We start from the raw sequence: 26031 nt of genomic DNA on the forward strand, positions 1-26031 counted from the left end.
ACTCACTTATATTCTAGCGTCATATTCATGCATGAAAATTAAGCGTGCACTCTCAATAAACATACATAAATAAGTTATCAATCAAACGGTTAAACAAATTGAATCCACAACTTATGAAATTCCAACCAAAGGTAATCAATTCAAAATGCAAGTATAAACATAGTTTCGAATCACCCCCCTAGCCAAGGGGGGTTTAGTTCCTCATGGAAAAGAAACACCTAAACATTCCAACAACTCAAACTTGAATTGTATGAACGTTTAGGCACTCTTCTCCTCCTCTTCGTTGTAGCATAAGGTCTAAGGGATGTTGTTGGTGTGTTGAATGGATTGGGGAATTATGGAAATGGATGAGGAGTGGTGTTTGGATTATAAGGGAATGGGAGCTCACGGCAAGGAAGAATGGATGTGTTTGTGGTGTGTTGTGTATGAAAATGAGATGTGTTTTTGTGTATGAATGCATGGGTTTTTATAGGGGGAATGGGAGAATATGTGGCTGAAATAATGATGGAAAAACAGCTAGGAATGGGATGGGAGTGCACGGTAATGATGGGAAAAAAGGATGGTGGATGAATGATGAAGAGTTGCATGTGGCTTAGTGTTTAAAGAATGAAAGGATGTGCTGGAATTGGTTGTGAAAAGTTGGAAATGGGAGTGGGAACTCACGGCATTGATTGTGTTTGATTGAATGTGCATGTGAATTAGGTTGTGAAAGCATGTGGATTAAAGGGGTGTGAATGCATGTGCAATGAGTAATGAAATGGGAAAGCATGGTTGAATGATTAAATGGCTGAATTGGATTAAAGAATGGGAGTGATGCACGGCAAAGGAAATGGTTGATGTGTGAATGTGGTTGATTTGTGGTGCAATGATGAAAGGCAAAGTGCATGTGCAATGTTGGAGAATGAATGTGTGATGGTGTGATTGAATGATTTAAAGGGGCATGTGGGTGAATTAAAGGATGGAATATGTGGTGCAATGATGAAGTGGGAAGTGGAAGAATGTGGCTGAAATGGTTGAGGAAGGCACGGCATTGAGTTGTTTGTTTGTGTGAAGTGTGTGTGAATGCATGTGAGTGCATGTGTGTGTGAATGGTGGTAGCTAGGGTGAATTATGATGAATGCATGTGAGTGACAACTAGGTTAGTGGGTGGAAATCTGAAAATGGCATAAGGGAATGGGAGCTCACGGCAATGAGGGAAGTGTTTGGTGATGGGTGCATGTGTTGGTGGTTTTGCATGGCTTTGATGGATTGTTTGATTGGGCTAGAGGTTTTCCATGGCTCAAAGGATTTGTTTGATTGGGCTAGGCCCTTTGTTTTATGTCCCAAAGAGCATACAAGGCTTCAATTTCGTCCATCCTCTTTGCACCATGATTAAGCTATCCAATCCATGCCCAAAAATGCTCCAAATAGCCTCAAAATGCACTTTCTTGCTCCCTAAGCCCTTAGAACCTGAAAACACACAAAAGAAGCATAAAGGACTAAAATAACTAGAGAAACATAACGTAAATGCACGAGAACAAGCCATTTAAGTCGCATGAATATGCTCCTATCAAATACCCCCACACTTAGCTTTTGCTAGTCCTCGAGCAAAACAAAACAAAAGAAACCAAAAACAAAACGAACAAAACACAACCTAAACCTTCCAACAATCGTCTCAGGAATTTCCAATGCACATGACAAGTTAAAAATCATTATTCCCACAGATTTTAGCCATCTTTATACTTAAGTACATTCTTAATCATAGTCACCACATACTAGTTCACAATTAAGCATTTAAAACACATGATTTGAATGTAGTAACATGCTTTAGAGAATTTCCTCAATTCCTTACTAGATATGCATTCAATTTTCACACAGATTTTCTGACTACACACCCTACACTAGTTATATGTGAGAGATTGATGTAAACATGAAAGACTAGTATCTCACATATGTTATAACAAAGAAAGCATTTTCTGGATTTACGATAATGACATGAATATGATCTCATGAATGGAATGCTACTACTTAGAATGAGAACCAGTGATTCCATAAGCTCATATCAATTCCAAACTCCACATTGAAACACATAACACTCAAGATAGAAGTCAAAGGGTTGTAACGGGGCTAAAGGTGTTTGGCTAACAAAAAAGGGATATGGAAAACAAACATTCTTAAAGCAATAGTGAGCAAAGTATTGAAATTGACACTTAAACTCACTTTTAATGGCAGAAATCATCTTTTAAACACAAGGGAAGATTCATGCAACAACCAATGCTTTTGAGATCATTCTCACTTATTTTTCAACTCTTTTTCTTTCTTTTCAACAATTTTTTTTGTTTTTTTTTTTTATTTCATTCTTTGGCCGTGCCCTATTATCTTCCCCCACACTTATTTTCTGCAATATATTGATCAAAAGGAGTTCATTCTAAGTCATGCTTCACTATCCTTTAAGAACAAGGGTATGGAAAGTCCTAATCTAGGCTAGGTGAGGATAATGTGTTTAACAAAGAAAATAAGCTTGAAAAGGCTCAAAAGGGTTAAAACTTACAACAAATAAGAAATATTGGAATTAAGGATATTTGGCTATGGTGGCAACTACACAACTTCATCTTGATATATGTTATGCAATTCAATGTCATGCTTTGAGTGAAACGGATATAAGTTCTAGCATTTAGTTCTATCATGATACAATTGCATTCTAAATAGCAACCAAGCAAGGAATAATGAGATCATGCAACAACTTTAGAAAACAAAGAATCACAGAAAATAACTCTCCAAAGAAGGTAATGGCTCGATTCTCACAGGGTCGTAGCGTTTGTTTGAGTTCCTTCCTTCAAGCATGTTACAAAAACGAATTTTTCTTTTATGATTGCATGTGAAGTCATACATTATAACCATAACCTAAGCATATACCAAGAGTAAATCAAACTTTCATCCATGTTTATAACTTTCTTTAACCGTCATGCAATTACAAACCAAATCCTTATCATTGTGTTGGAAGGTACCCTAAGACACAAACACACAAAAACGACTCAAAACACTCTTTTTAGGCTTTTCAAAACATTTTTTTTTTTTTTTTTTAATTTTTATGTGATTTTCGGAGTTTATAAAACAAAACACACTAAAACACTCTAAAACAATTTAAAAACACCTTAAAACAGCAAGGAACAACATTTGAAGTTATGGGTGATAAAATCCCACGAATTTGCATCAAATATACTTAGTTACCCCCCCACACTTAAATCAAACATTGTCCTCAATGTTTTAAGCATAGATTCACACAAAACATAAGTAAACACACAAACAACAACTAAACATACTAAACATGGCAGAATGTAACTTAACAAAGAGAAGAGTTTAGGGACGCAAATCTGGTTATGAGTGTAAATTCCCTCTTCTCCTTGGTGATGGTATTGAGGCATGATCTTGGTGATTCCACAGGCTTACTCTTGAACTGGTTTCCGCCCATCGTTGATTTTCCTTTGTGCTACTCTTGAACTGGGCAGCAAGATTCTTTTGGTCTTCCCCGAAGGTCTGAGCTTCCTCCTTTTATCTGTTTCTTTGTTCAATCTTTCCAATTCGTATTGAAGAGGGTTAGAGGATAGCTCAGCATATGCAGTTGTTGCTTGTCTCTACATGCTTCAATGTATCATTCTCACTTGCCTTACTCGCTCCCCTTTGCAGAAGTGGTCCATTCTCTGGAAGTGTATCAACCGTTGAAGATGACTACTCGAGAGCAACGCTAGGTAAGCAATCAGGAATAGATTCCAGGCAGTTGGCTCCAGAACGGAAGACTGACTCCAAGTGCCAGCTGATTGCTTTTTTAACTTTGCCATGCGAGTAAGAACAAGGACAAAGAAAAAGACAGGGAAAGAGCATGATAAAAGATACTTTTGCTTTTGACCTTGATGATATGAGATACCTTTGCTTTGGAAGAAGCGGTGAATGAATCAGCACACTTCAATCCGCCGTTTCCTCCTGGGTCATCTGTACTCCAGGCATCTGGTATCATCTTTGGGGAAGAAGAAAGAATTGAGTATTTCGAAAGGCTTTGCTGGGAGTGCGCCCTCAGAGGTGAGGGAGAGTTGGGCATTTTCTTCAGGTTTTCCTTGCCATAAAAGACGAAGGTCGACATATATAGAGATAATATCAAGTGGTGGTACTGTTCTTTTACCATTGTCGACAAACGTTTTGATCCCGCAAATCCGGCTTTTTGAAATAGTGGCGCCTCTTCGATTTCTGAACGACGCCCCTTCGATTTCTGAATGACGCCCCTTTTGCTTTCTGAACGACACGTAGTAGTGCGGATGCAGCTCCTTTTGACAAAGCTGCACGCGTTTTCTGAAAAGCAGAGAAAGCGTCACCGAACTTTGCGCTTGTCGGCTAAAGATGTGTTGTTGCGATGATGGCCTCCACGTGTTTTCTGAAAAGAAGAAATCTTTTGACAAAGTTGAACATGTCTTCTGAAAAGCCGAGAAAGCGTCGCCTAAATTACGCCGGAAATTCTGGCTTTTTGAATCGGTGGACGCGTCGCCTTGGCTTTTTATAGAGGTATCGATCACCGCCAACATACACACTCTGAAGATTTCCCATTCTTGAACATCGTCTCCCGCCCTTTGAAATTTAACTCCATCCACCCCTTCTCTTTGAACACTTTTGAAAAATGGCAAACTCATCGAACCTTAGCTTAGAATTGAGTCTCAGCAGTGATACGGGCGCGCCGCGTCAAGGTAATGTATGGCGCCCTTGTTTCTTATCTTCTAACGGTCCTCTTACAGGTGAAGACTCCGTGATGCAGGACGCCACAACAGCTACAATAGTAGCTAGGAACCTCCTCACTCCAAAAGATAGTAGGCTGCTGTCAGGACAGTCCGATGAGTTCCAAACTCCACATTATTGAACACATAACGATCAAGATAGAAGTCAAAGGTTGTAACGGGGCTAAGGGTAATGGTTTACCAAAGAAAGAATATGGAAAACAAAGGTTCTTAAAGCAATAGTGAGCAAAGTATTGAATTAGGCACTTAGAATTCCCTTTAGAACGCAGAAGTCAACTTTGATCACTCAAGGGGGAATCACACAAAACTTAGGGCCATATTCAACTTTTTGGACCCTTTCTTCAACCATCAACACTCGTGAGTTCATTCTTACTTATTTTCACTCCTTTTCTTTTCTCTTCTTCTTCTTTTTCTTTTGAATCTCAAACATACATATAAACGTAAGAACAAACTTTTACTCCCCCACACTCATTTTCTTGCATAATGTAACTCAAAAGGAATTCATTTAAGTCATGCTCACTATACTTCAAGAACAAGGGTATAGGAAAATCCTACTCTAGGCTAGGTAAGGGGTGATGTGGTTAACAAAGAAAATAGGCTGAATAAGGCTCAAAGGGGTTAAAACTTACAACAAATACGAAATATGGGAAGTAAGGCTATTTGGCTATGGTGGCAACTACACAACTTCATCTTGATATATGTTATGCAATTCAATGTCATGCTTTGAATGAAACGGATATAAGTTCTAGCATTTAGTTCTATCATGATACAATTGCATTTTAAGTAGCAACCAAGCAAGGAATAATGAGATCATGCAACAACTTTAGAAAACAAAGAATCACAGAAAATAACTCTCCAAAGAAGGTAATGGCTCGAGTCTCACAGGGTCGTAGCGTTTGTTTGAGTTCCTTCCTTCAAGCATGTTACAAAAACGAATTTTTCTTTTATGATTGCATGTGAAGTCATCCATTATAACCATAACCAAGCATATACCAAGAGTAAATCAAACTTTTCTCTATGTTTATAACTCTTTTTAACAGTCATGCAATTACAAACCAAATCCTTATTATTGTGTTGGAAGGTACCCTAAGACACAAACACACAAAAACGACTCAAAACACTCTTTTTAGGTTTTTCAAAACATGTTTTTCAAATTTTTATGTGATTTTCGGATTTATAAAAACAAAACATACTAAAACACTCTAAAACATCTTAAAAACACCTTAAAACAGCAAGGAACAACACTTGAAGTTATGGGTGATAAAATCCCACGAATTTGCATTAAGAACATTAGTTACCCCCCTACACTTAAATCAAACATTGTCCTCAATGTTTTAAGCATAGATTCACACAAAACATAAGTAAGCACACAAAAAGCATTTATACATACTAAACATGGCAGAATGTAAATAACAAAGAGAAGAGTTTAGAGACGCAAATCTGGTTGTGGAATGTAAATTCCATCTTCTCCTTGTTGATTGTATTGAGGCTTGATGTTGGTGATTCCACAGGCTTACTCTTGAACTGGGCTGGAGGATTCTTTTGGTCTCCTCCACTCGTTGATTTTCCTTTGTGCTACTCTTGAACTGGGCAGCAGGATCCTTTTGTCTCTCCCCTGCTTCTTTGTTCAATCTTTCCAATTCGTCATGAATACGAATTGGAAAGATTGATGTTTCATTGTCACCCGTCTTAGCCGTCCCTTCTCTGGCAGTGTATCAACCGTTGAAGATGACTACTCGAGAGCAATACTAGGTAAGCAACCAGGAATAGATTCCCGGTAGTCGGTTGCAGATCGGAAGGCTAACTTCAAGTGCCTCTGATTGCTCTCGTTTACTTTGCCATGTGAGTAATAACACGGACAAAGGAAAAGACAGGGAAAGAGCATGATATGAGATACTCTTGCTTTTGACCTTGATGATATGAGATACCTTTGCTTTTGAAGAAACGGCGAATGAATCAGCACATGTATTTGTTGTGGCTGTCTCCATATGCTTCGATCTACCGTTTCCTTCTGCCATATCTGTACTCCAGGTATCTGGTATCTTCTTTGGGGGAGAAAAACTTAAGTATTTCAAGAGGCTTCGCTGGGAGTGCGCCCTCAGAGGTGAGAAAGAGTTGGACATTTTCTTCAGGTCTGCCTTGCCATAAGAGACGAAGGTCGACATATATAGGGATTTCTTAATAGCAAGTGGTGGTACTGTTCTTTTACCCTTGTCGACAAACGTCTCTTCGATTTCTGAGCAGGCGCCCCTTCGATTTCTGAACGACGCCTCTTCGATTTCTGAGCAGGCGCCCCTTCGCTTTCTGAACGACACGTCGTAGTGCGGATGGGGCTCTGTCAGAGACTTTTTGACAAAGTCGCACGCGTTTTCTGAAAAGCAGAGAAAGCGTCGCCGAAATTTACGCTTGTCGGCAAAAGTGTAGCTGCGATGATGACCTCCACGTGAACTTTTGACAAAGTTGAACGCGTTTTCTGAAAAGCAGGGAAAGCGTCGCGGAACTTTACGCAGGAAAATCTGGATTTTTGAATCAGTGGTCGTGTCGCCCTGGCTTTTTATAGAGGTATCGATCACCCCCAACATACACACTCTGAAGATTGCTCATTTTTGAAAATCGACTCCGGCCCTTTGAGATTTAACTCCATTCACCCCTTCTCTTTGAACACCTTTGAAAAAAAAAAATGGCTAACTCATCGAACCTTTGCTTAGATTTGAGTCTCAGCAGCGATCCGGTTGCGCCCCGTCAAGGTAATGTATGGCGCCCTTCTTTCTTATCTTCTAACGGTCCTCTTACAGGTGAAGACTCCATGATGAAGGACGCACAAACAGCTACGATAGTAGCGAGGAACCTCCTCACTCCAAAAGATAGTAGGCTGCTTTCAGAACGGTCCGATGAGTTGGCCGTTCAAGAGTCCCTCGCTCTCAGCGTTCAGTGTGCGGGCTCTGTGTCCAACATGGGCCAACGCCTACTGGCTCGCTCCCGTCAGGTTGAATCCTTGATGGCGGAGGTGGAAAGGCAGCTTAAGTACGAGAATAGAAGTTTGCATGTGCTTGCAAATAACTATTCGACGGGCATGAAGAAGAAACTTGATGAGCTGCAAGAATCCAATGGTCGAATGCAAAGTGACCGTCAAAGGCTTGCGGCTTTCTTCCAGAGGCACATTTTTCTTGGCTCATCTAGCGTTCCACCAAGTATTGAGGCCTCTTCTTTGATGCCTCCCGCTCCGATGCCTTCCGCTCCGATGTCTTCTGCTCCGATGCCTTCCGCTCCGATGCCTCGTAGTGGGGGTTCACGTAAACAACCTTTTTGAAGGCTCCATCATTCTGCCATGTTTTTTTTTTCTTTTCTTTTTATTTTTTTATTTTTTTATTTTTTTTATTTTTTTTATTTTTTATTATTTCACGGCATGGAATTTATCTTTGAATGGAAGGTGATACTTGAAATGATCCAGTAATAGTTTAAATTCAAGATTGGGTGCCTGAATCATTAACAACATATTAGTATAAAAGAAAATTGAAATTCGGGGAGGCGGCTTACCTGTGTGCTCCAATAAGAACTCAAGGATAAACACATCTTCCTTGAACGTTTCAGGATCTTTGTGATATGAGAGTTATACGCACACAAATTAAACCCTCTTTTTATCAATTGTAGTGAATAATGTAAGTAGGGATCGTTCTGGACCGGGGATTAGGAGGGATTGTTAATCACTTGGATTTGACTCAAAAACGTAAAAACACAATATAAAACACTATACTAGACTCAAAGAATGCAAAACTAAACTTTAAAACACCAAAACAAACCAAAAGACTCAAAACAGCAAGAAAACACTCAAAACTGCCTTAAAAACACAATCTGGGCAGTTTTGAACACTAGACACAACTTTGGACGAAAATTGGTTTTAACTTGACCTAAGACACTCAAAACTACAAACTAAAGTGATTTCTAACTACTATGACTCAACAAAGTAAATGGGGATTGGTTTTGGACGAATTTAAAAACAAAACAAACTTTTAAAATTAGAACAGATTGTAAAAACGAATTTGATGGAATTGAATGGATGGGAAGCTAGCTAAGGGGTTCATCTCCACACATGTTATACTTGCATATAAAACGATTTCCAATTGCTTTTCAATAACCCATGAATTCTCAACGCCCCAAGTTAATTAGGTTCGCTTAAATTAACCTTCAGATTTTCCTAACGTTATTGAATTGGATGATTGCATACGACAACCCAAAATATTCCCCACAAGTCCCCTACATGATTGCATAATAGAGATACAAGCAAGAATCATTAAGTTCTATGAAAACCATAAGCATTGACGAAGCACTCGTTACTATGAATTGCATGAAACTTATGCCAAGAATTTACTTAACGCAATTGAGATCATCAACTTTTACTACTTGTGAATATAAGTTTGTAACGATTAGGTGAAACTTCCTTATATCCTAGCATTAGATTTATGCATGATAATTAAGCGTGCACTCTCAACCAACACACACAATTCAGTTTAATTCAAATAGATAAGTAAATTGAATTCACAACTTATGAAACGCAATTAGAGGTAATCAAATCATATAGCAAACATAAACATGTATTTCGAATCCCCCCCTAGTCAAAGGGGGGGTTTAGTTCCTCATACGCATAACACAAAGAGAATTGAAATTAAACATTGAAATCAAAGGAAAAGAAACACCTAGAAATTCCAGCGACGCGAACTCGAATTGCATGAACCTCCGAGCTTCCTTCTCCTCCTCCTTGGTGCGGCAAAAGTCTAGGGACAGGTTTAGGGCCTTAGGTGTATGGATGCATGGTCATGGAGGGATATAGTAGTGTTTAGGGGAAGGGGATGGTGCGGCAAAGGTTAAAACTAAGGAGAAAAGTGTTTGGTGGCTGCGGCAAAGGTGTGGAGAGGGTTGGACGAATTTCTGGAATTAATGAATGTGTATCAGAGGTGGTGATCTGATCTAGGGGTTAATATGAGTATATATAGGCACTTAAAACCCTAGGGTAATCAGATATGGACTTGAATAACCCAAATCCACAAGGAAATAGGCTTAGAAATCAGAAATAGAAAGGGATAATGCTTCCTAGGTGCGGCAGGTAAGGAGATAAGGTGATAAGGCTTCTAGAATGCCTTGCAAGGCAAGGGAAATCAGCTTCCTAGAAGGGATAGGTGCGGCACTAAAGGATAGGGCAGATTAGGGCTTCTAGAAACCCTCTAATGCAAGGAAAACTCACGGCAAGGATGGATAAGGGTTCTAGAACAAGGATAAGGTTTCTAGAACAAGGATAAGGTTTCCTAAATGGATAAGGACTCCTCATTGCACATGGAAACTTTGCCTATTAGGATTAGGAAACCTTGTCTTTGTCATTCCTTCTTCATCTTGGACTCCTTTTCCTTTTTGGACTTGGAAAACTTCTTTGTTGCTTCACTTGAGACCATTTGGATTTTGACTTTCCTTCATCAAGTAGGAAACCTTATTTGAGTAAGAATCTTCATTCTTCTAGGAATCCTAATTCAACTAGGAAACCTATTTTCCATTTAGGGACTTTCCTACTTCAACTAGGAAACCTTGCTCAAGTAGGAATCATCATCTTCAAATCTTCAATTTCGTCCATCATCTTGGCTCCAAGCATATGATGTCCATTCCAAGCTCTAATTTGCTCCAAAAGGCTCCAAAATGCATCCTTTTGCATACTTTGCCCTTAAAACCTGAAAACACATAAAACTAGCTTAAAAGACTACTTTACTAAGGAAAAACACTATAAATGCACAAAAACAAGCTAAACTAAGGTGCATAAATATGCTCCTATCACTTTGCCCTTGGACAGATTTGGTATGAGGATTCTTCCTTGTCCTATGTCATAAAGAACGTCCTCTTTGATGCATTCATGATATTCCCTACTGTTCACCTTTGGAAGGGCTTCCAAGGTGTCTGTTTTACTTTCTTCTTCCTTGGAATTCATGAACCTGCAAGGAATAGGGATATTAGGTGGAATGAGGTTGGAAATAATTAAATTTGGAACAACCTTACTTGAATTAGATGGCGTAGGAGCAATAGGTGCCTCCGGCAAAGGTGTTTCCACCCTTTCCGTGGGTTGGGTGTATTCCTCTTCCTCAAATTGCAATCTTTCATATTCCTTGTGATTTGATTTTGATGGTTGAGGGTCCGTTCCAACCTCCTTGCCACTTCTTAACATGATAGCATTGGTGGTTTCAAATCCTCCCTTCGGAATTGCAATGGTTGAACTAGGGAGTTCCCCTTGGTCTCGAAACTGTCCTACGAACTCCGCGATCTGCCCAATTTGCTTTTCCAAGTGGTCCAACCTTTTGTCTTGATTTTGGCTCTCTTTGTTTTGGGTTTGGACTCCCTGCGTCAAAGTAGTAAGTAATTGAAAAATCTTATCATTATCACTTGAATTACCTACATTGCTTCGGGCAGGTTGTGGTGGCTGCATAGCCGTTGAATAGAACTCCTCATATGGCGGCCAATATCCTCCTTGTTGAGCCTCCTTGACTTGATTTTGTGAGCCCTGCACCAAACAAATTAATTCATTAAGCTTTTGATTATAATCTATTGACGAACTTGAGTTTGGTTGGGCATATTGAATATGAGGTAGTGGTGGCTGCATAGGCGTTGAATAGAACTCCTCATATGGCTGCCAATATCCTTCTTGTTGAACATGTTGAGGTTCCCACCACATAGAGTTTGAATGATCACTCCAATCCGAATTGTAAGTATTGGAAAACATGTTATTCCTTGATTGAAGGTCAAATGTACCAACGCTTTGCATTTGGGACCTTTCCATGAGCTGTGACAAAAGAGAAGCATTATCAAGTGCCATGTTGTGCTTCTCTAGTACTTGAATTCAACAAACAAAACACAAATCAAAAACTAAAACTAAAATACATAACAAAAACGAACAATCCAAGAGATTAGCAACTTTGCTAATCCCCGGCAACGGCGCCAAAATTTGATGCGAGAATTATACGCGCACAAATTAAACCCTCTTTTTGTCAATTGTAGTAAGTATGTAAGTAGGGATCGTTCTAGACCGGGGATTAGGAGGGATTGCAAATCACTTGGAAACTGACTCAAAAACGTAAAATAAAGTTTAAAACACTAAACTAACTCAAAGAATGTAAAACTAAACACTTAAAACATTAAAACAAACCAAAACACTCAAAACTGCCTTAAAAACACAATCTGGGCAGTTTTGAGCACTTTGACTACTTTGGACGAATTTTGGGAAATAAATTGAATCAAAACACTTTAAAACATAAACTAAACAAATTCTAAGCACTAAAGAACAAGAAAGTAAAGGGGGGTTTTAAATTGACGAAAATTGAAATAACGAAACAAGTTAATAAACTAGACAGAATGTAAATATGAATTTGATGGAATTGAATGGATGATGGAATAGCCAAGGGGTTCTTCTCCACACATGTTATACTTGCATAATAAAACGATTTCCAATTGCATTTCAATAAACCATGAATTCTCAACACCCCAAGTTAACCGTGATGCACTAATTAACCTTCAAATCTTCCTAACGTTATTGAATTGGATGATGCATGCGACAATTCAAAACATTCCCCACAAGTCCTCAACATGAATGCATAGAAGAGGTACAAGCAAGAATCATTACGCTCTATGAAAATTATAAGTGTTGACGAGGCATTCGTTACTATGATTGCATGAAACTTATGCCAAGAATTTGTTTAACGCGATTGTTTATAAGCAACCTCCACTACTTGTGAATATAAGTTCGTAACTATTAGGTGAAACTCACTTATATTCTAGCGTCATATTCATGCATGAAAATTAAGCGTGCACTCTCAATAAACATACATAAATAAGTTATCAATCAAACGGTTAAACAAATTGAATCCACAACTTATGAAACGCAATTAGATGTAATCAAATCAAAATGCAAGCATAAACATATATTTCGAATTCCCCCCTAGCCAAGGGGGTTTTAGTTCCTCATGCGTACAAAACAAAGAGAATCAAAGAAACACCTAAACATTCCAACAACTCAAACTTGAATTGTATGAACGTTTAGGTCCTCTTCTCTTCCATTCCTCATTCGTACAAAACAAAGAGTATTGAAATTAAACATTGAAATCAAATAAACACCTAAACATTCCAACAACTCAAACTTGAATTGTATGAACGTTTAGGCCCTCTTCTCTTCCTCTTCGTTGTAGCACAAGGTCTAAGGATAGTTTGATGGTGTGAATGGTTTGGGGAGTGGTGAAGGAAGGCACGGCACAAAGTGGATTGTGTTTGTGCCGTGTGTTGTGTGATGAAATGGATGGAATGGTGGAGTGAAATGGATGATTTTCTGTGGTGAATGGAATGGTTTTCTGAATATCGAAGAGTGTATGAATTGTGGCTGCAATGGATGCTTATTTATAGGTGAAATGGGGGGAACATGACAGCTAGGTTATGATGATGAATGCATGTGCAATGTTTTGGGAGAAAGAGGTGAATGGTGGCTGCAATGGATTAAAGAATGGGAGTGCATGTGCTTTGACAGCTAGGTTAAGTGAATGCATGTGCAAATGCATGTGGAATGTGGCTGCATGTTAAGTGATAAGTGATAAGTGATGATGATAAGTGATAAGTGATTATGATAAGTGATATGATAAGTGATGATGATAAGTGATAAGTGATTATAATAAGTGATATGATATGTGGTTATGATATGTGATAAGTGGTGATGATAAGTAATGAGTGGTGATGATAAGTAATGATATGTGGGAGTGTGGCTGAAATGAACGAGTGGAATGTTGGAATGTTATGCACGGCTAAGGAAATTGGAAAGGTTTAAATGTCCTAAAACTAAAGGGAACAAGGTTCCAACACTTTGGTCTTCAATTAGGTCTTCAATTTCGTCCAACACTTTGGCGCCAAGCATAAGCTATCCATCCTTAGCCCAAAAGTGCTCCAAAAGTCTCCAAAATGCATCTTTTTGCTCCTTTAGCCCTTTGGACCTACAAACACACGAAAATAGCTTAAAGGACTAAAATAACTAAAGAAACATAACGTAAATGCACGAGAACAAGCCATTTAAGTCGCATGAATATGCTCCTATCAATACCTTTCAACACAATGATGAGGATTTGATTTTTATGTGCATGGCTGTGAAAGAGAGATATAAACATGGATGGAAGTTTGATATATTCTTGGTTTATACTTGGTTATAGTTGTTGTTTATGAATTCATGTTTAATCCCAAAAAAAAAAAAAAAATTAAGTTTTTGTAATATGCTTGAAGGAAGGAACTTAGAATAACATTACAACCCTGAGAGACTTGAGCTTTAAACATTCTTTGGAGAGTATTAATCTGTGATTCTTGTTTTCAAACTCGTTGCATGATCTCATTATTCTTGCTTGGTTGCTAAGTAGAAGGCGTTTCATCACTTAGTTCCAAATGCTAGAACTTGCATCCATTCCATTCAAAGTATGATTGCATAATATATATCAAGATGAAGTGTGTAGTGAAGCCATCAACCAAACAGCCAACCCATGCACTATATATTGTAGGTCATACCCCCCTTGAGCCATTGTTAGCCTTTGTTCTTTGTTTACCCATATCATCCCTACCTAGCCTAGATTAGGATCACCCATACCCTTGTTCTTGAAGCATAGTAAGCATGACTTAGAGGGAATCCTTTCGTTTATGCAAAACAACAAGTGTGGGGGAATTTGTGTGTGTGTGTTGATATGCCACAAAAAGAAATAAGGCATGAGTGAAAATAAAAAGAAAAAGAAAAATTCGTGGAAAAAGAAAAAGAAAAGAAAAAGTTGTGAAAAGAAAGAAAAAGAGTATGAAATAAGTGAAAATAAGCTCACATGTTTGTGGTAGTTGAAGAAAGGGTCCAAAACGTTGAATATGGCCCTAAGAGTTGTGTGAATTTTCCCCTTGTGTGTCTAAGTGAGTTTCTGCAATCATGAGTGATTCTAAGTGTCAAATTTCATTACTTTGCTTGCTATTGCCTAAAGAACGTTTGTTATCCTTACCTTTCATTGTTAGCCAATCACCCTTAACCCGTTATAACCCTTATGCTTCAATCTTGATCATTATGTTTTCAATAAAGTGGAGTTTGGAATTGATGTAAGCATATGGTGTCCCTGGTTCTCGCATCTAATTAGTAGCATTCCTTTCATGAGATCATATTCATATACATTCCAGAAAAGTGCTTTCCTTGTTATAAACATATGTGAGTGTTTAGTTTCATATTTACATCAATCTTCTCACATATACTTAGTGTAGGGTGTGTAATCAGAAATTCTGTGTGAAAATAAGAGAGTATCTTGTAAGGAATTAAGTGATTTCTCTAAGGCATGTTACTACATTCAAATGTTGTTTTAAATTGATTAAATAAGAACTAGTAAGTAGTGATTATGATTACGTATGTGCCTAAGCGTAAGGATGACTAAAATCTATGTGAGTAATTGATAGGAGCATATTTAGGCGACTTAGTTGGCTTGTTCTTGTGCATTTACGTTGTTATTTCTTAGTTCTTTAAGTCTTTTAAGCCATTTTCGTATGTTTTCAGGTTCTAAGGGCTAAAGGAGCAAAGAAGTGCATTTTGGAGCCTTTTGGAGCATTTTTGGGCTAAGGATGGATAGCTTGTGCTTGGAGCCAACGTGTTGGACGAAATTGAAGACCAAGTGAGCCTAAAATCAAAGGAAGAAGGAGGAATCAAGAATTGGAAACCAGTTTCCATTATGGGGAGTTTCTATTCTTGAAGGGTTTCCAATTATGCAAGTTTCTAAATAATGTGGTTGCCTAAATCACATGTTCTAGAAGCCCTAGACATGTGCCGCACCTTACCTTCCTCTTCTCTCCCAAAATCTGCAAGTTTTGCACTTTCCCTTTCTTTTCCTCCCTTGTGCCGCAAGACTTAGCCTTTTTCCCTTAATTCCTGATTTCAATTACCTATTCTAAAGGGATTTAACTTAATTCCTGATTCTTAGAATTGATTTAGGGAATTAAACACTTACCTATTTCTGAGAAAACCTTGCCGTGCACTTCCTTGGACCATTCCTCTTCCTTGCCGTGCAAGGGGGAGGATTCTTTCCTATTCCTAGAGCTTTTGACTTAATTTCTGATTACCTAAATAACCTAGGGTTTTATTTCCTGAAATCCTATTAATAAACCTCCTTGTTGCAGCCACAAAATATTCATTCATTCACCATTCACGCCAGAAATTCATCCCCTCCCTCTAACACATCCATACTTCACCATTCTTCATATTTTCTTTCCAAAAACATCCCTTGCCGTCCCCTACATCCATCCCAATCTTAGACCTATCATTCGACATCATTCATAATCCCCAAAACTCACCATAACCCCTTGTGCCGCAGCAACTAGGAGAGGAAGGAAGCTTAAAACGGTTCATGCTTGCAGATTGGAGCGTTTTAGGTGTACTTCGTTCTTGTTTTCAATGTTTACTTTGCTATTACTTTCTCAGTTTGCTGTAATCATGAGTGGCTAAACCCCTAATTAGTTAGGGGAAAGTTTGAAGCCATGAACATGTTTGAAATATGAATTGATTTCTTCCAATTGTGATTTGTTAAGTTGTGATTGCAATTCAATTATCTGTTTATTAAAAACTTGTTTTTGTATGTTGATTAGGGATGCATACTTAGCCTTCATGCATAAACTCGATGCTAGTTTCTAAACGAGTTTCACCTAATCGTCACAAGTTTATAAACATGAGTAGTGAAGGTTGCTAGTCACAACCGCGTTAATTGAATTCTTGGCAAGAGTTTCATGCTTTTCATAGTAACAATTGCCTCGTCAATACTTATAGTTTTCATTAACTTAATGATCTTTGATTGTACCTTTATTGTGCTTTTCACGTAAGGGACTTTTAGAGAATGTTTTGAGTTGTTGTATGCGCATTCCCATCCAATTCAATAACTTAAGGAAAACTTGAAAGTTAGAAAAGTGCTGTCCACGGCTAACTTGGGGTGTTGAGCATCATACTTAATGAAAAGCAATTGGAAAATCGATTCATATATATAAATGTGTCATGTGTGGAGAATGGACCTCTAACTAATCCATCCATCATCTTGTTTCATAAATTCGTTTTACAATCTGCCTAGTTTTATAATTTGTTTTGTTATTTCAATTTTCGTCAAATCAAAACCCCCCTTCACTTTCTTGTTCTATATTGTTTAGAATCTGTTTAGTTTGTGTTTTAAAGTGTTTTGAGTCAAACCATAATCTTAAATTCGTCCAAAATTGTGTTTAAGGTCAGAAACTGCCTAGTTAGTGTTTTTAGGCAGTTTTGAGTCTTTTGAACCTGTTTTGAGTCCTTTGAGTATTTGTGAACGTTTTTAACTTTGTTTTTATGTTTTTGAGTCAGTTTAGAGGTTTTAGCAAGCCCTCCTAATCCCCGGTCCAGAACGATCCCTACTTGCATCCTTACTACAATTTGACAAAAGAGGGTTAATTTGTGTGCTTAACTATTTTCGCATCAAATTTTGGCGCCGTTGCCGGGGATTAGCAACTTTGCTAATCCCTCGTTATTTCTTTTTATTTATTTTTCGTTTGTTTTGTATTTTAGTTACTGACCTTGTTTTTGTTTTTGTTTCTAGGGTCCTAGTTTATGACTAGGAGTTCAAAACCTGTTAGTGAGCATATCCTTGACTTCGACGACGATTTTGAGCGGACCTTAAGGAAGAAAAAGCATCAACAAAACCCTAATCCATCGTCTTCTAGCTCTACATCCAAGTTTGACGAATTAGGTGAGGAAGGAGAGTCCACGGCACAGTTTGTGGAGGAAGTACAAACCATGGCCATGGACAATCGAACCATCAAAGAGCTCTCTGCCTCAGGTATGGGCAATGCCGTTCCTTTATACATACAATACCCCACGGCAGCTCAAGGTAAGACGGACGAATTTGAACTTAAGTCTAGTTTATTACATCATATTCCTAAATTCCATTGGCTGTCCATGGAAGATCCTAACAAACATCTTAAGGAATTTGAAGTAGTTTGCTCAAGTATGACACCCATCAACGTGGATGGGAGTATTTTGAAGATGAAGTGATAGGAGCATATTCATGCGACTTAAATGGCTTGTTCTCGTGCATTTACGTTATGTTTCTTTAGTTATTTTAGTACTTTAAGCTATTTTCGTGTGTTTGTAGGTCCAAAGGGCTAAAGGAGCAAAAAGATGCATTTTGGAGACTTTTGGAGCACTTTTGGGCTAAGGATGGATAGCTTATGCTTGGAGCCAAAGTGTTGGACGAAATTGAAGACCTAATTGAAGACCAAAGTGTTGGAACCTTGTTCCCTTTAGTTTTAGGACATTTAAACCTTTCCAATTCCCTTATGCCGTGCATCTCCACAATCCCATTCATCAACACATGCATTCACATGCTTTCACAACCTAATCCACATGCTTTCCCATTACTTATCATCACCACATATCATACATTTCTCACTTATCACTTATCATACACTTATCACTTATCACTTATCATCACCACATATCATATCACTTATCATAACCACTTATCACTTATCATAACCATACACTTATCACTTATCATACTCATAATCATTCACACCTTGCAGCCACATGCATTCCCCTTTTGCACATGCTTTCCCAATACATTAAAACATTGCACATGCACTCCCATCCTTTACCATTGCAGCCACATGCATTTCCCCCTTTATCATTTCTGCACATGCACTTTGCCTTTCATCATTGCACCACAAATCAGCACATTCACCTTCATTTCCAGATTGTCCCCTTGCACATGCAGCCACATATTCATTGCACATGCATTTCCACCCTTTAATCACATGCATAAATCAGCCACATGCATCTCCCATCACCATTCCAGATTTCCACCAAGTTCCTAGCTGTCATGTTCCCCCCATTTCACCTATAAATAAGCATCCATTGCAGCCACAATTCATTCATTCCATTCACAACACAATACACTCTTCCATACACATTCATTCACGCCAGAAATTCATTCCCTCTCTCTAACACAGCCATACTTCACCATTCTTCATATTTTCTGCCCAAAAACACTCCTTGCCTTCCCTATTAATCCAAACACCACTCCCCAAACCATTCACACCACCAAACCTCACCTTAGACCTTGTGCTACAACAACAAGGAATAGAAGAGTGCCTAAACGTTCATACAATTCAAGTTTGAGTTGTTGGAATGTTTAGGTGTTTCTTTGATTTCAATGTTTAAATTCAATTCTCTTTGTTTTGTACGTATGAGGAATGGAAGAGAAGAGTGCCTAAACGTTCATACAATTCAAGTTTGAGTTGTGGGAATGTTTAGGTGTTTCTTTGATTTCAAAGTTATGAGGAACTAAACCCCCTTGGTTAGGGGGGAATTCGAAATATATGTTTATGCTTGCATTTTTGATTTGATTACATCTAATTGCGTTTCATAAGTTGTGGATTCAATTTGTTTAACCGTTTGATTGATAACTTATTTATGTATGTTTATTGAGAGTGCACGCTTAATTTTCATGCATGAATATGACGCTAGAATATAAGTGAGTTTCACCTAATAGTTACGAACTTATATTCACAAGTAGTGGAGGTTGCTTATAAACAATCGCGTTAAACGAATTCTTGGCATAAGTTTCATGTAATCATAGTAACGAATGCCTCGTCAACACTTATATTTTTCATAGAGCGTAATGATTCTTGCTTGTACCTCTTCTATGCATTCATGTTGAGGACTTGTGGGGAATGTTTTGAATTGTCGCATGCATCATCCAATTCAATAACGTTAGGAAGATTTGAAGGTTAATTAGTGCATCACGGTTAACTTGGGGTGTTGAGCATCATGGTTTATTGAAATGTAATTGGAAATCATTTTATTATGCAAGTGTAACATGTATGGAGATGAACCCCTTAGCTAGGTTCCCATCCATTCAATTCCATCAATTACATCTTTACTATCTGTTTTTACTTACAATCTGTGCATTTAGTTAATTTCGTCCAAAACTCAATCCCCCTTTACTTTATTGTCTAATTTAGTTAGAAAGTGTCTTAGTTTGTGTTTATAAGAGTTTTGATTCAATTTATTTCCCAAATTCGTCCAAATTCACCAAAGTGCTCAAAACTGCCCAGAAAGTGATTTTAAGGCAGTTTTGAGTGTTTTGGGTGATGTTTGAGTCTTTTGGTTTGTCTTAGTGTTTTAAAGTGTTAGATTAGTTAGAAATACATTTATTTTGTGTTTTTAAGAGTCTTGAGTCAAGTTACAACTTAGTTTCGTCCAAATTTGTGTTTGTGCTCAAATCTGCCCAGAAAGTGGTTTTTAGGCAGATTTAAGTGTGTTTGTGTTGTTTTGAGTCTTTTGGTTTGTCTTAGTGTTTTAAAGTTTAGTTTTGCATTCTTTGAGTCTAGTATAGTGTTTTATATTGTGTTTTTACGTTTTTGAGTCAAATCCAAGTGATTAACAATCCCTCCTAATCCCCGGTCTAGAACGATCCCTACTTACATACTTACTACAATTGACAAAAAAAGGGTTTAATTTGTGTGCGTATAAATTCGCGCATCATGAAGGCCTTTCCATTCTCACTTATGGAGAAGGCCAAAGATTGGTTGTTTGAATTGTCTCCTGGAACTGTCAATTCTTGGGAAAGTATGAACCGTGCATTCTTAGAGAAATTCTTTCCCACTGCCAAGATCATTCTCTTAAGGAAACGAATTAGTGGCATCCAACAAAATCAAGGTGAGTCGTTTCCATCTTATTATGAACGTTTTAAATCACTTGTTGCTTCATGTCCACAGCACCAAATGAAGGAGGAGCTGCTCATTCAATATTTCTACGAGGGACTCCTTCCCATGGAACGTCAAATGCTAGATGCTTCGGCGGGTGGTGCATTAGTGGATAAGACTCTGTTGGATGCCAAAGCTCTAATTGCCAACCGAGCACACAACGCTCAACAATATGAGGGTGTTGGACAAAGAGAGGGGCCACGGCAACAAAGTGTGAATGAGGTAAGTGCAATTTCTGATATTCAATCATAATTGGCTAATCTTACTTCTCTTGTGTCTCAGGTTGTCAAGGGGTCAAAACCACAAGAAAACCAAGTGTGTGGCGTGTGTTCAATACAAGGGCATCCATCCGAGACATGCCCTCGTTGATAGAAAATGGAGGATGGGAATCTGCCAATGCCATTGGTTTCCAAGGCCAAAACCAACCCAAACATGATCCATACTCCAACACCTACAACCCCGGATGGAGAGATCACCCTAATTTCAAGTGGAGAGAGCCCCAACAATCTACACCACAAAGGGGATTTCAACAAAACCCCCCTGGGTTCCCACGGCCATACCAATCTAACCAACAACCATCATCCCAAAACAACTCAGGTTCGTCTTTTGATAATTCTCAAGTTATTCAATTACTAACTACATTGGCGCAGGGGCAAGAAAAACAAGCCAAGGACATGCAAAATTACGCCAATGAGGTACAAAATCAAGCTCGAGAAATGACGGATTTGAAGAAACAAGTGGGACAAATGGCTGAATTCATGGGGCAATTTAGTAGAGAACAAGGTAAGTTACCAAGTTCAACGCAAGTGAATCCGAAAGGTGGATTCGAATCTGCCAAGGCCATAGTGTTGAGAAGCGGAAAAGAAGTTGGGGCAGGTTCTTCATCAAAAACAGGTCACAAAGAGGATGAAACACTGCATTTTGAAGAAGGGGAAACAACCAAACCCACGGCAAAGGAGGATCCCCCTTTGCCGCAAGCTTCTAGTGGCCCTAAATCACCCAATCTGTCCAATAAAGGTAAAAACGTGTTAAGTTCAATTCCTACTAATGTTTTTCCTTCGAATGTTCCTTTTCCTAGTAGGTTCATGCAAACGAAGAAGGAGGAAGCTGAAAAAGACATTCTTGAGACATTTAGGAAAGTCCAAGTTAACATACCCCTTTTGGATGCAATCAAGCAAGTTCCACGCTATGCCAAGTTTTTGAAGGAGTTGTGCACCACTAGGAAGAGGATTTCGACCAAGGAGGTTGTCAAGGTAAGTGAAAATGTCTCCGCCATCTTGCAACGAAAACTACCCCCAAAATGCAAAGATCCAGGTAGTTTTACAATTCCTTGTGCCATTGGTAATACTCGCTTTGAATCTGCCATGCTAGACTTAGGTGCCTCTATAAATGTTATGCCATATTCAATTTATGCATCTATGAATTTAGGAGTGTTAAAAAATGATGGGGTAATCATACAATTGGCCGATAGATCTAACGCCTATCCAAAGGGAGTTTTGGAAGATGTTTTAGTGCAGGTTAATCATTTAATCTTCCCGGCGGATTTCTATGTTCTTGACATGGATGAATCAGATTATGCCACTTCCTTACCCATCCTCCTTGGAAGGCCATTCATGAAAACGGCCCGAACCAAGATTGACGTGTTTAATGGAACTTTGTCCATGGAATTTGATGGGGAAGTTATTAATTTCAATCTTTCTGATTCTATTAAGTACCCTAGTGAGGACCATTCATGTTTCTCTATTGATATAATTGATTCTTTGGCGCAGGGATATCTTGATGATTTGAATGACGATGCGCTTGAAAAAGCCATTACAAGAGGCATGGAATCCAACAACGAGGAGGGAACACCTAGGTTAACCCACGGCACACCTAGAGCACACTATGCCGTGCCTCCTAGTGAGGAAGTGAGGGCGATGGTTGCTGCCCTTGAGTTGTTGCCTACGCATGATGGTAAGTGTCCTAATCGTGAGTCAATTCCTATTTCGACTAACAAGTTGCTTCCGTCCATCATTCAGGCACCCGTCCTCGAACTAAAACCATTACCAAGCCACTTGAAGTACATTTTCTTGGGAGAAAATGAGACCCTACCTGCCATCATCTCTTCATCCCTCACGGCCCAAGAAGAGGAGAAACTAGTCCACGTTTTGAAAGAATACAAATCTGCCCTAGGATGGACATTGGCCGATATCAAAGGTATAAGTCCTACAACGTGCATGCATCACATCTTTCTTGAGGAGGGGGCCAAACCAACTAGAGAGGCTCAACGCCGTCTTAAACCTCCGATGATGGAAGTTGTGAAAAAGGAGATAATCAAACTTCTAGATTGTGGAGTCATCTATCCAATCTCGGATAGTAAGTGGGTTTCACCTATCCAATGTGTGCCTAAGAAATCCAGTGTGACGGTTGTGGAAAATGCCGAGAATGAGCTTGTTCCTATGCGCATTCAAACTGGTTGGAGGGTGTGCATCGACTATAGGAAGCTAAATGCCACCACAAGGAAGGACCACTTCCCATTGCCGTTCATTGACCAAATGCATGAAAGGTTAGCGGGTCATGCTTTTTATTGTTTTCTTGATGGTTACTCTGGTTATAATTAAATTGTCATAGCACCCGAGGACCAAGAAAAAACCACTTTCACATGCCCTTTTGGTACATTTGCATATCGTCGCATGCCTTTTGGTTTATGTAATGCACCTGCTACATTTCAAAGATGCATGATGAGTATATTTTCTGATTATGTTGAGAAAATCATTGAAGTTTTTATGGATGATTTTAGCGTCTTTGGTCATTCTTTTGATGGTTGCTTGCATAATCTTAGTTTGATTCTAAAACATTGTGTTGAAACTAACCTTGTTCTTAATTGGGAAAAGTGTCATTTCATGGTTAAACAAGGCATAGTTTTAGGTCACAACATCTCTGAAAATGGCATTGAAGTAGACAAATCTAAAATAGATCTTGTACGTCACTTACCCTCTCCAACTTCGGTTAGAGAGGTTCGTTCTTTTCTTGGCCATGCAGGATTCTATCGTAGGTTTATCAAAGACTTCTCAAAAGTTGCACAACCTCTTTGCCGTCTCCTACAAAAAGAAGTGGCGTTTGAATTCACCAAGGAGTGCACGGTTTCATTCAATCAACTCAAGGAGTTGTTGACCACGGCACCAATCATTGTTCCCCCGGATTGGAATCTGCCTTTTGAGTTGATGTGTAACGCCTCTGATTATGCTCTAGGGGCTGTTTTAGGGCAAAGAAAAGACAAGAGGCCGCATGTCATCTACTATGCCTCACGGACGTTGAATGATGCACAACTAAATTATTCTACAACCGAAAAAGAACTCTTGGCTATTGTATTTGCATTAGATAAGTTTAGATCATATCTTCTTGGTACTAAAGTCATTGTTTTCACTGACCATGCAGCCTTGAGGTATCTTTTCACGAAAAAGGAGGCCAAGCCAAGACTCATTCGATGGATGCTCCTACTTCAAGAGTTCGATCTTGAAATTCGAGACAAGAAAGGGTGTGAAAACGTGGTGGCTGACCACCTAAGTAGAATGGTGCGTGAGGAAGAGCCCATTCCCATTTTAGAGACGTTTCCCGATGAGCAACTTCTGTGCATTCAGGTAAGTACCCCTTGGTATGCCGATTTGGTCAATTATTTGGTCTCTAGACAAGTTCCTAGCACCCTAAACAAATTCCAACGTGATAAACTTAAAAAGGATGCTAGATTTTATGTTTGGGATGACCCATACTTGTGGAAACATTGCCCAGATTAGATTATAAGGAGATGTGTGCATGAATCAGCTTTTCATTCAATTTTAAGTTTTTGTCACACATATGCTAGTGGGGGTCATTTTGGCACCCAAAGGACAGCTTTAAAAGTTCTTGAATGTGGTTTTTATTGGCCTACTTTGTTTAAAGATGCAAGAACCTTTTGTTTAGCTTGTGATCGATGCCAAAGGACAGGTAATATAGGCCAAAGAGACCAATTGCCGCAGGTTCCCATTTGTGTTGTTGAAATTTTTGATGTGTGGGGAATTGATTTTATGGGTCCGTTTCCTTCATCTTTTGGTTTCAATTACATACTGCTTGCCGTTGATTATGTTTCAAAGTGGGTGGAAGCGAAAGCCACTCGAACTAATGATTCTAAAGTTGTGGCAGATTTTGTGAAAACTAATATCTTTTCAAGATTTGGAATGCCTAGGGTGCTAATCAGTGATGGGGGGTCTCATTTTTGTAACCGTACCATTGAAGCCTTACTCAAGAAGTACCATGTGACGCATAAGGTTTCCACACCTTACCATCCTCAAACCAAGGGCCAAGCCGAGGTGTCCAATAGAGAGATCAAACAGATTTTGGAGAAGACCGTTGGGCCAAATAGAAAAGATTGGAGTTTACGTTTGGACGATGCTCTTTGGGCATATAGGACAGCGTACAAAACCCCCCTTGGTATGTCTCCTTTTCGTCTTGTTTATGGTAAACCATGTCATCTCCCTGTGGAATTAGAACATAGAGCTCATTGGGCTATCAAAACATTCAATTTGAATGTGGACCAAGCTGGAATTCATAGGAAGCTTCAATTATGTGAACTTGATGAAATACGACATGAAGCTTATGAGAATGCTAGAATTTACAAAGAAAAGACCAAAGCATTCCATGATAAGATGATTCGAGGCAAGACTTTTACAATAGGGCAGAAAGTGTTGTTGTTCAACTCCCGTCTTCGTGTTTTCCCTGGTAAGTTACGTTCCAAGTGGATTGGTCCTTTTGTTATTACTAATCTTTTTGTGCATGGTGCAGTCCAAATTAAGAGTTTGGGAACAGGGCACGAATTCAAGGTGAACGGACATAGATTGAAGCCCTATTTATTATGAGAACTTTGTGGAGCATGTTGTGGAAGAACTTCCCTTGCATGCCGTGGGTTCCAACTTAGAGTGAACGTGTTCTTCGTCCGGCTGTACGACGCTAAAGCAAGCGCTATGTGGGAGGCAACCCATCCATTCAACAAAGGAAGGCCTAGGAATCCCCCAAATTCCAGATTTGCGTTCCTAAAACCCTTCTCTTTGTTGTTGTTTCTAATCTGCCATGATTTGTTGTTTAGTTGCTGTTTGTGTGTTTACTTGTGTTTTGTGTGAATTTATGTTTAAAACATTGAGGACAATGTTTGATTTAAGTGTGGGGGGTAACTAAGTATATTTGATGCAAATTCGTGGGATTTTATCACCCATAACTTCAAGTGTTGTTCCTTGCTGTTTTTAAGTGTTTTTAAGCTGTTTTAGAGTGTTTTAGTGTGTTTTGTTTTATAACTCCGAAAATCACATAAAAATTTGAAAAACATGTTTTGAAAAGCCTAAAAAGAGTGTTTTGAGTCGTTTTTGTGTGTTTGTGTCTTAGGGTACCTTCCAACACAATGATGAGGATTTGGTTTGTAATTGCATGGCTGTTAAAAAGAGTTATAAACATGGAGAAAAGTTTGATTTACTCT

The 26031-nt window shown here is 38.8% G+C and overlaps 1 protein-coding gene across 1 annotated transcript in view; it reads left to right on the forward strand.

Moving 5' to 3' along the window:
• LOC148694369 (uncharacterized) overlaps positions 1-26031 on the forward strand; it is a 53811-nt gene that overhangs the window by 14277 nt on the left and 13503 nt on the right. The window contains exon 2 of the mRNA XM_088700689.1: positions 22319-22502. Coding sequence (XP_088556815.1) covers positions 22319-22502 — 184 coding nt within the window. The remainder of the gene's footprint in view (positions 1-22318; positions 22503-26031) is intronic.

Source organism: Pyrus communis, chromosome 9 (assembly GCF_041283825.1).
Source record: "Pyrus communis isolate YQ-2024b chromosome 9, ASM4128382v1, whole genome shotgun sequence".
Lineage (NCBI taxonomy): Eukaryota > Viridiplantae > Streptophyta > Magnoliopsida > Rosales > Rosaceae > Pyrus > Pyrus communis.